The following is a 9,632-nucleotide window of genomic DNA, read 5'->3' on the forward strand; positions in this document are numbered from 1 at the left end:
AAGAGCCTTTGATATGCTCAACTACAACCTCAGAGGCAAGGGAGCGAGTTTTTCAGCAAGGCTTTTTGTTGTTTTTCTTTTCCCTCCAGCGAGCATCTCCGCCCACACAAACACACACACACGTACATACACATACACACAGGAGCCCCCCCTCCTCAGGCCACGTGCCAGCCAGTCAGCCTTCTCACTTAGGCAGGAACAAGCACTCCTGTATGTTAAGAAGGAACAGCTGCTCTTCCTAGCCAGCTCACAGGTGGCTGTCTGTGGACTCGCTACTCTGTCCCTATTAAAGACACAAGTGGCCTTTTTTCTTTATGTATTTTTTCCCTCTTTGAGTTTGAACCACAGCTACTAATCAGCTCACGTTGCCTTGTATTTTTTTTTTTTTTTTTTTTTTTTTTGATGTTTTAGATGCAAGCTCTGGGATAGGACATCATGACTCAGGGTGAGTCATGGTACAGGCTGTAACCACCTTCCCTGCAGTGGCATTTCCCAATGTCTTGTGGCTTTAAACCGGTGATATCAAGTAGAGCAGGAAATATTGGGGATGAGCATACTTTGAGTAATGTGAAATGATGAAATGGATATGATGGTATTTGTGTCTGACAGGTTGAAATGTCCTCTAGCTCTGCATATGCGTAATTTCACACACTGAGTCACAGTTCTCTGTGTTCCTTCAGGCAAAAGCTATACTGTGCCTGTGACTTTAATTCACATGGATTGTTGTAAGGTTCAAGTCAAGAAATTGGAGTTTATTTTGCGATTGAGAGTATGGAGTTAAGTTGTGGTTCTAAAATGGGTCATTAAAGTTGTATATGTAAGGCCTTAGATACATATCTGTTAGAGAATTAGGGCAGGGCAGTGTAAACATCTGGCTCAGTCCAGTGGGCTGCTTGCCGCCTGTTGAGAGCCATTTGACAGATGGAAAGGGAGTGTATAGCTCACACACTTCCATCTTAGACTGCACCGGCAGTTGTCTTCCCAAAATAGCCTCCGCTCCACGGCCTTATATGTGCAGGCCTCCAGTGTGCGCCTAAGGAGGCATCATGTATCTGGGCCACACAATACAGACCGCAGGCTCATTGTTGCTGTTAATCAGCAGGCCTGTCACTGCCCTGGGGACGAGGCCTGTCTTTCTCCCGTGGCCGGCTCACCATGCATCTCACCCAGCTCAACTGTGAGTGTCTGCTCCACCTTTTCTCCTTCTTGGACAAGGACAGCCGCAAGAGTCTGTCTCTAACCTGCCGCCGACTGCGTGAGGTCTTCCTGGATCCCCGCCTGTGGTCGCTGCTCCACTTCAGCTCCCCATGTCAGCTGAGAAGGGACAACTACGTGCTTGGAGCCTCACTGCGCTTCTTGACTATCTTCTGGTACTCCAGCAGGGTTCAACAAGTGTGCAACATCGAGGACTGGTTGAAGAGCTCGCTTCAAAAGACCATCTGCAGTAAACATGAGAGGCTGGTCAGCACGTTCCTGGCCCATGTCTGCTATATGTGAGTGTTTGTGTGATTATCACCTTCTCTGTTGCATACAGTTTAAACCGTGCTTGCAATTTGCTAAGGATTATTAATTCTTAATGATGGGACGCTGACATGCAAACATTTGACATAGCTGAAAGCAGCTGAAAGAAAGTAGCAAGGATCCACCGGAGCTTAAGTTTCACAGGTCTGTTTTATGTATTAGTATGTAAGAAATGCTGGCGTAAAGAAAACAAAACTTAAGTGACTTTGTTTGTCATTCACACCCACCACAGGACAAAAAAAGATCGTCATCCACCAGTGCACAACTTACCACAATAAATAATGTTAAGCTGCGAGCACCAGCAGACACAAGCTCTCTCCAGCCTAAAATGGTTTAAACAAATGCCTGTGTGTAAACAGCACCTCCATCATTGGCCTTTAAAGGGAAAATAGTTTTTCCTCAATCAGTGAGCTCCTCTTGGACTAACACGTCTGTGTGATAACACAGAAATGGGGGGATAAGAGCACGCATTCACTTTTAACATCCTGCATTGATTTTCGCCGTGTTCTCATTAGAGACAGTGCATCTAGATTGGCTCCAGAGACAGCAAAATGACACATCTGTGGGACATAAGGCTATGACAGATCTTTTAACTAATGCTATATAACTATGGTCAGATGTCAGATAACATTTAGCTAAGTTAATTATATGACAGCTGAATTTGATAGATTACTGAAACATAAAATGTGCCAATTCTATTGACTTTTTGGCCTTCTGCATAGCTGGCTGCACAGAGGAATCAGCCTTGAGAGGCATAATGAGGTCTCTGGACAATTTCTTCAAGGCAGCCAGTAATAACCATTGACGTGAGGGAGCCTGGCCACCGCAGATGTCTGGGACAAGAGGAGGGAAGAGGGGCTGGCTCATTTGCAAAGAGCTCAGTGTATAACCCCGTGAGGATTTCCTGTATTGTGAAACTTGAGAAGCAAGCCAGAGCTGTAAGACCAGTCAAAACTAGAACCACCTACTTTGTCTGGATTCCCTATCTCACCCCCTTAAGTCACCATGAAATGGTGTACTGATAAACCTCTGAAATTGTTTTAAGGAAAAGAAAACAAGGGCACGTGACAGAGTGGGAGAGGAAAGAGAGGCTGTGGGGAAGATAAAGAGCAATTTGGCCACGGACCCTCCCAGTCTGCTGCAGACTGGAGATTTACACAGGCAGGTGGAGCCTACAATTGGCTCTTTGTTGCTGTCAGAGGAATGAACATGTGCGTCTGCCTCTGCCTGCCTCTTCCTGGATAAGGCTGCACACACATACTCTGATGCCAAGCTCAAATCTGTGTTGTTTTTTTTCTAATGGAAAAGCTATAAAACGCATAATGTTTGTGGGACTCTTTATATGCTGCAATTCCATGTAGTTTCCAATTTAACGCTGTTCTAAAGCCAGCTGAGTACAGCACATCAGAGGTGGACATCAAGGACTAAAATAGTTTAATTTTGCAAGTGAGCCACAGCACCAGAATTTTACGACATAAAAATACATGTACTCAGTGTGCAGGTTATTGTGGGTGGGTGGGGGTTGTTTGTGGGTGACAGCAAGTGAGATGAAAATTACATATTCCTGTAATTCAAAAGCAGATATGGTTGACTGATACTTCTGAATACTTTCACACATGCAGCATTTGAACAAACTGTCACCAAATAAACTGCTTTCTTAGAAAAAGGTCCTAACAGCAAACACATTTGACACATTTTACTACTTGAGTTTCAGTTTCAGTTCTGAAGAATCTGCAGTTTGAGATAAAAGGCAATGCACATGATCAAAAAACTACTCCTTTAGTAGTCATGAGCTTTGCTTGTAATGTATTTATAGCAGAGGTGGAAGTAACTAATTATATTTACTCAGGTTGCTGTAGTTGAGTAGCTTATTTGTGCACTTGTATGTTTTTGAGTATTTTTTTTTAAGTCAGTCATTTTAGATTTACTCCAGTACATTTTTACTTGAGTGTTGTACTTCACTACATTTTAAATCATATCCATTACCGAGAACAAATGATCAGTGACAGACTGTGGAGCCTTTCACAATGAATGCGCAGTCGGCAAAGATGAGAGGAGAAATTTGGTTCTGCTTTGTTGGCTCTACTTTTCGTCATTTCCAAATTTCCAATAAAAGGTGCACAATGACAAAGTGCATGGAAAAAGGCAATAATATCCACGAGTTGGCCTGACAAGAACCGTGTAGACTCAGCCATCATATTAAGTGCTTATTCCACATTTGTCAGTCGAGTCTGCAGGGTTGTCACTTCAATCAGCCCCCCAGAAATTTCGCACAATGCACCTTTAAATGAATCTAGTTTGAACCGTGTCCTCTCATCCTTTCATAACTGCATGGAAAAGATCACACCTTTCTCTCTCAACTTTTCCTCAGAGTGCATTTTAAATGGGCTACTTTTTTTACTTTTATGTCAGTAGATTTTTACAGCAATACTTCTATTTCTACTGTAGTAAAATATCAGCACAGTAACAGCCGTTTAAGTTCACCAGCAATTTGTGGTACTCTTTCCACCACTGATTTGCAGTTTAAGCATATAGGAGAACATCTATGTTTCTGAAATATTCACTTCTGAATTTTGACGGTACATATTTTCCAAAATCGAGGTAGCGTCTCCAAAACAATCCCTTCATTTTACGAGGCCAAAGGAGTCGAACACTAAATGTAACTCTAAGTTCCCTCTGGAGTTCACTGGATGATGTGACCAGACAAAATAACTGTTAGGAAACCAAACAGGTCATTAGAGAGATGATTACAGGTTTAAGGAGTTGTGTGGAGCTCTGCTGTGGCCTCTGCAGTGAGTTGTCTTGAGCTCAAACTAAACTGCCCTCCCTATAGTTTGCTTTAGCATAAACCATATCATAAGATGAGCTGTTTGCTGAGATATTACACCATGGTTGAAGATATGATAGATTATGATAACTGCCTTCGAGACAAATTGGACAATTTAACTTGTTTTTCTTCTTTTTGTTATGGTATAGACCAGAAAACAGATGTTTTTGCAAACCTGACATCGTGGTTTACTGTTCCCAAGCATGCAAAGGAGAATGCACAAAACCAAAAAAAAAAAAAAAAAAAAAGCCTCTGTGGAGTAAGCCTGCCACAGAGCAAGTTAAAGAGGAATCAGAGCTGAGTAAAACAATACACAAACAAAAACACACCTACTTGCCCTTCCCTCACATCTTCCTTCAACCACACTGATCCGAAACTGATTTTTTAATTATACTGTAGCTGTGACTGACAGACGTGGTGTGCGTCTCGGATGACTTTGATGATTTTTAAAGTCAAAGCTGCCTTTGCCACACACTAATCCTGTCAAAGTATATCTCAGATACTGATAGCTAGCTATTTGTATTTATATTTATATTTATATTTATATTCCACATTGTAGCTTTAAAGCTCCAGTGTGAGATTTTTTTTTTAACTATTGATGTGTACCTATAGTCTTTAAAGGTGGAATGTCCTGATGGAAAGCAATATAGGTGCTTCACACAGCCTTTGTGTCAAAATCTGAATCATTTTGAGAGGGAAAACTATCTTCAATCAGGACAAATAAACAAAAGCTATCAGTAGAGTGAGTGCGGCACCACAGGAGGTGCAATGAACCAGTTCCAAATTGTATGTATGTGTGTGTGTGTGTGTGTGTGTGTGTGTTTGAGTGACTTAGAGAAAGGAATTCGAGGAGGAGGAGAAATTAAGCATGACAGACTGTCTGCTGTGTAGACGGCTATGCTTTTGCAAAAAATAAACATCTGCACAAAGGGAAGAGAGGTGCCATGAGCGCAGGGTGGATTATGTAACAAGCGTTAATGAAGTTTTTATTCCTGTCGTGTCGTTATCTCCACTTAACTGCGCCGATACGCTGCCTTTCCTGAGTTGTAATAATGGAGCGACTGAATCTCTAAATGCCACCAGCTTTGGGCTCTTGTCATGCTAATATCCCCCTTTCTGTTAATGTCAATACCATGCAATCACATCCGCTGATAAAGCCCCACATTGGCCCCATGCAACAATGTGATGGGGCACGTGGATTGACTGTGCTATCCCATGTACAGAGGTTATTGGGACAGTACCCATAACACTCACAGGCAACTGGAATGTGTTTGCCTCACATGTGGTAAAGTGGTAAGATTATGTAAGTCTTTATGTAATCTGCATCAGTGAACGTGAATGACATCCCCGAGACACTGCCATCAGTGTGTCTGTCTGCCAGCTCTGTGCCGTTGCCCTGCCAGTAAACTGCACAGCTCTCCTGCTACTGGGAGGCAACATGAACACCACAGTTTACTGCTACAAATCATTCTCATTTCCAATTCTCATGTAAACATATGGCTGAATTTATTTTATGCAATTTTCCCAGTGATCAATCATCCTGTATTTGTTCCGTATTATAGCATCAACAGATCCCCTTTTATTTTTTTACAAAAGCTGATTTTTTTAAGGCAGAAAGCACATATTCCCAATGGGACAGCACATAAAGAAAAGACATATGTCCAATGGGACATTGCAAAAAGGAAGGACAGCTTTGGTCTAGGTATTAAACCATTGTACTGTCTGACAGATCAGGTTTCTGCTTCTCTGTGGTATTGTTTACAGTCCATTGACAGATGGCTCAGATCAGGCCTCGATCTATAGGCAGCCTCTGTTATCTGATTCTATTCAAAGGACCTCACAAGTATTCATCTTAAAATCGGCACACACGCCAAACAACCTTGTTTACTTTAGACAAGTCCCTCATCAAACAAAGTAATCCCTCTGCTACTGCACTGCATGCCCTAAGGCGTTGTGAGTCAGGATGACACTGAGCAGTCTTCCCAATTATTGTACTCCAGGATGTGTGTGTGCACCTGTCACCAGTTGATGATGTTTAAACCTGACTGTCTGCTTTCTCTGCCACAGGTGTCCCAACCTTCTCTCCCTCACCCTGTCTGGCTGTGCTCACATCACTGACCAGGATGTGATCGCCGTGCTGAAGAGCTGCAGGAGGCTGCGCTGCCTCCGCCTGGAGAACTGCGTCCGCATCACTGACTGCGTCCTGGAGGGTGTGGTGGCCCATGGCACCAGCCTGGAGGAGGTGCAGGTGGACTTCTGCCGGAACGTCACCCAGGCCGGGCTGCAGCTCGTCAGGGAGAAGAGGCCGGATGTTCAGCTGGGTGCAGAGATGAGTGCCGGCATGATCCCGGATAGCCTGCCTGATGAGAGGCTGGAGATCAGGAGGACACTGCAGAAAGTCCTCCAGTTCTCCTGATGGCAGCCTGTCATTTCCCAGGGACCACAAGGAGGAGCACTGCAGGGGACGCATCAGTGCTCTTTACCTTTTGACTGAATCTTTTGAGGACCAGTGCATTGTTTGCTGTGTTTTATTAGCTTTTGTATTTGATTTGTATCTGCTTTTGTATTTAATAGAAATGTTTTTGCCCACACTTTTTAATACTTTTTTATGTATGTGTTTAATATCTGTGTTCTTATAGAGCCATGCTGCCTCATCTAAATCGATATTCCATACACACTCATAGCAATAAAGTCTTACCAAGACAGGTGACCTTATCAGTGTGATGCAGTCAATACATTTTACTGACATAATTCATTATATAATTATTTTATTAATGGAATCTGACAGTTTGATTAAAATAACAAGTGCATACATTTCCCCCGAGAGGAGGCATGCACATCTGAAAATTGCAATTGCTCAGACTATAAGAGTGAGGGTGAATTGTGCACTTAATCTTTGTCACTGTGAACCGTGTCAGCGCACGGAAGAGTTCTCCAAGGGCAAAGTGGCCCTCAGCCTGAGCTGTGAGGAGGCAGTTTATATAAGATTTTGAGGCGTAGGAAAGTAGGCTGATTTGGCAGCTGTGTCCATCTGTAAATTCCATGTGACAAATTTATTGTAGGGCTGCTGCTGCTGCGGCGGTGCTCCACGTCCTGTGAAGCACGGTTGTATTTTCTTGCAGAAGGTCAACTTCATGACTAAACGCCTTATTTTCCACCTCATGTTCCCAAAAGGACAATGTGTTTTTCAGAAGCTGTTACTGTTAGAGGTTATGTTGAAAAAATACCCAATTCCAACTTTTTTTTTCAGTCTGGTTAGACTTTATACAATCATGATCCAATGCAAATAAGAGCTGTAAAACTATTCAAGACAGATTATAAAAGGATGCATAACCTTACTGTAACAGTAGGATGTTTTTTTTTTTTTTTCAAAAGTAGTCACATGAGGCACTTTTCACATGCTACTCCAGTGCAAAATTGATATACATAATTATAACTTTATGTAGACTTAAGAGACAAAAGGAGCTATTAAGGAGCTATTGCTGGATCCTGTATTGCAGAATTATAGCACCAGCGGTTGCTAGGAGTGATATTTCCTGGATATACAGTGGAAGGACTTATTATTATCAGGACTTATTATTATCAGGCTAAAAATGTTGATTGCATTTAATAACACTACTTTGTTGGAATGTCACAGTACTAATAGTGCATGTTGTGATTTGTGACATATAATCACAAAAATGATCAAAATTTGCTTTTGAAATCATTCTTGATGGACCCCAAAACCTTGCAACGCATTGTACTTGTTTCTACCCAGCATGTGGGCATATTGAAATGTGATTTTAGGTTTATCTATCCAGTTATACTATACAGTATTTACCTTATCCATTTTACTCCTCTTGACATTTGTCTGTGGCACCTGTGGCAGCTGCTTACACACAATATAAAACGCCACGATCTTAAACACTCACGTCTTGTCTGTATTTTCAGCGACGCAGCACTCTAGCAGCTGAACTGTGAATACCACATACCATGGTGACAAGAAACACCTCCCCAAGGAGGGTGGTGATAGCATTGCATGTACTCATTTTTAATAACATGAAAGCTGGATTGTTTTCCAGCAAAAAGCCCCAACCAGCAACTAGATAAATATAAGCCTGCTTAGAATCAGGACTCAACAGTGACGCGCCTGCCAGGAGAGATCATTTGGAGTTATGAGTTCCAGGTGGAGAGACTCCTGAGGCACATCCGCCTGCCCTCAGCGCTCCAGCACAATAACAGGAATGAGCCGTAGACATGTAACAGCGTGACTGTATCAAAGCGTCACTCCTCTGTTTTTCCCCATGGGGCGGATTTTTTTTTTTTTTTAATTTTATAGCTGTATGATTTCAAAGGGAGGCACTGTAGAAAGACCTGTTGCCCAGATGTTTGTCCTTACAAGCACTGCACTTTTCTGTGTGATGTTTCCACTTTGAGGCGACTGAAACCTTTGCTTACCTCGCTAACAGCGTCATATGTAACTATTGACTGCTTTTTTTTTTTTTGAAGAAAGCTCTTTTCCTGCTGACTTGTGGATAAGGTTTCCAAACACAGCCTGCACTCTCACAGAATCTGCTGAGAATTAGTGATGCATACTGATAGACAAATGGCCAGTCGGTGTTAAGGAGTGAATACCATGTTGAATATCATTTCATTAAACTGTGAGAGCTCAACAACTCTCTTTCTGTGTTTATTTTAACACACACTATAAGAAATACAGTAGATACTATCTATTATTTTTGCACATTTCAGTGAATAAATGAATCACATTTGGTTTTACTTGTGCTTTTTAGGGGGCCTTGGCTGAGTTTATTTTGCTGTAGGATTGTTTGCAGTGTTACGATAGAGTTCAGTCAGCGGCAAAATAAAAACCCTCCAAGATCAAATGAGGAACCCCACATGTGTGCCTGTCTCCAGAAGGGAGTGCGAGGAGGCAAAAGCAGCCTTACCAGGGGTGAGAGACACTAAATGTGGCTTTGGGGGTTGGGGCTAACTGTGTCTTAAAAGAGACCACACTTTGCAATTATACTTTCTTTATGAGAACAGGCTGCCAGAAAGTTCATGTTCAAAAGCGCCTGTTTTGAATTTCTTGCCAGCAGATTACTGGTTACAGCTGTTATCAAGATTTAACCATTTCATCTCTCACTACCTGCTTCTGAAGAAAAGATGTTATGCTGGATATGACCTGGATAAACAAACCAAAAAAAGGAAAAACACAGGTTTGTTTACCCCAGAACCTGGCATTCCCCGAATTGCACTTCAGTTGGTACATTAGAGGTTGTTGCACTGCCAACTTTACCTTTTC

At 42.3% G+C, this 9,632-nt stretch overlaps 1 protein-coding gene across 1 annotated transcript; it reads left to right on the forward strand.

The window, feature by feature from the left end:
- The first annotated feature begins 1,155 nt into the window (after positions 1-1,155).
- On the forward strand, positions 1,156-6,970 carry fbxl22 (F-box and leucine-rich repeat protein 22). The gene is made up of 2 exons (XM_030054198.1): positions 1,156-1,493; positions 6,416-6,970. Exons 1-2 carry the CDS (start codon positions 1,156-1,158, stop codon positions 6,762-6,764), a joined length of 687 nt encoding a protein of 228 aa, XP_029910058.1. The 3' UTR covers positions 6,765-6,970.
- The last annotated feature ends 2,662 nt before the right edge of the window (positions 6,971-9,632 follow it).

The sequence above is a fragment of the Myripristis murdjan genome, chromosome 6 (genome assembly GCF_902150065.1).
Source record: "Myripristis murdjan chromosome 6, fMyrMur1.1, whole genome shotgun sequence".
Classification (NCBI taxonomy): domain Eukaryota; kingdom Metazoa; phylum Chordata; class Actinopteri; order Holocentriformes; family Holocentridae; genus Myripristis; species Myripristis murdjan.

Excerpts from the sequence above, each read along its gene's own strand:
- fbxl22 (XM_030054198.1), top strand. The coding sequence starts at position 1,156 with ATGCATCTCACCCAGCTCAACTGTGAGTGTCTGCTCCACCTTTTCTCC. Across the intron at positions 1,494-6,415 it reads CTGGCCCATGTCTGCTATAT|GTGTCCCAACCTTCTCTCCC; the intron begins GTGAGTGTTTGT and ends TCTCTGCCACAG.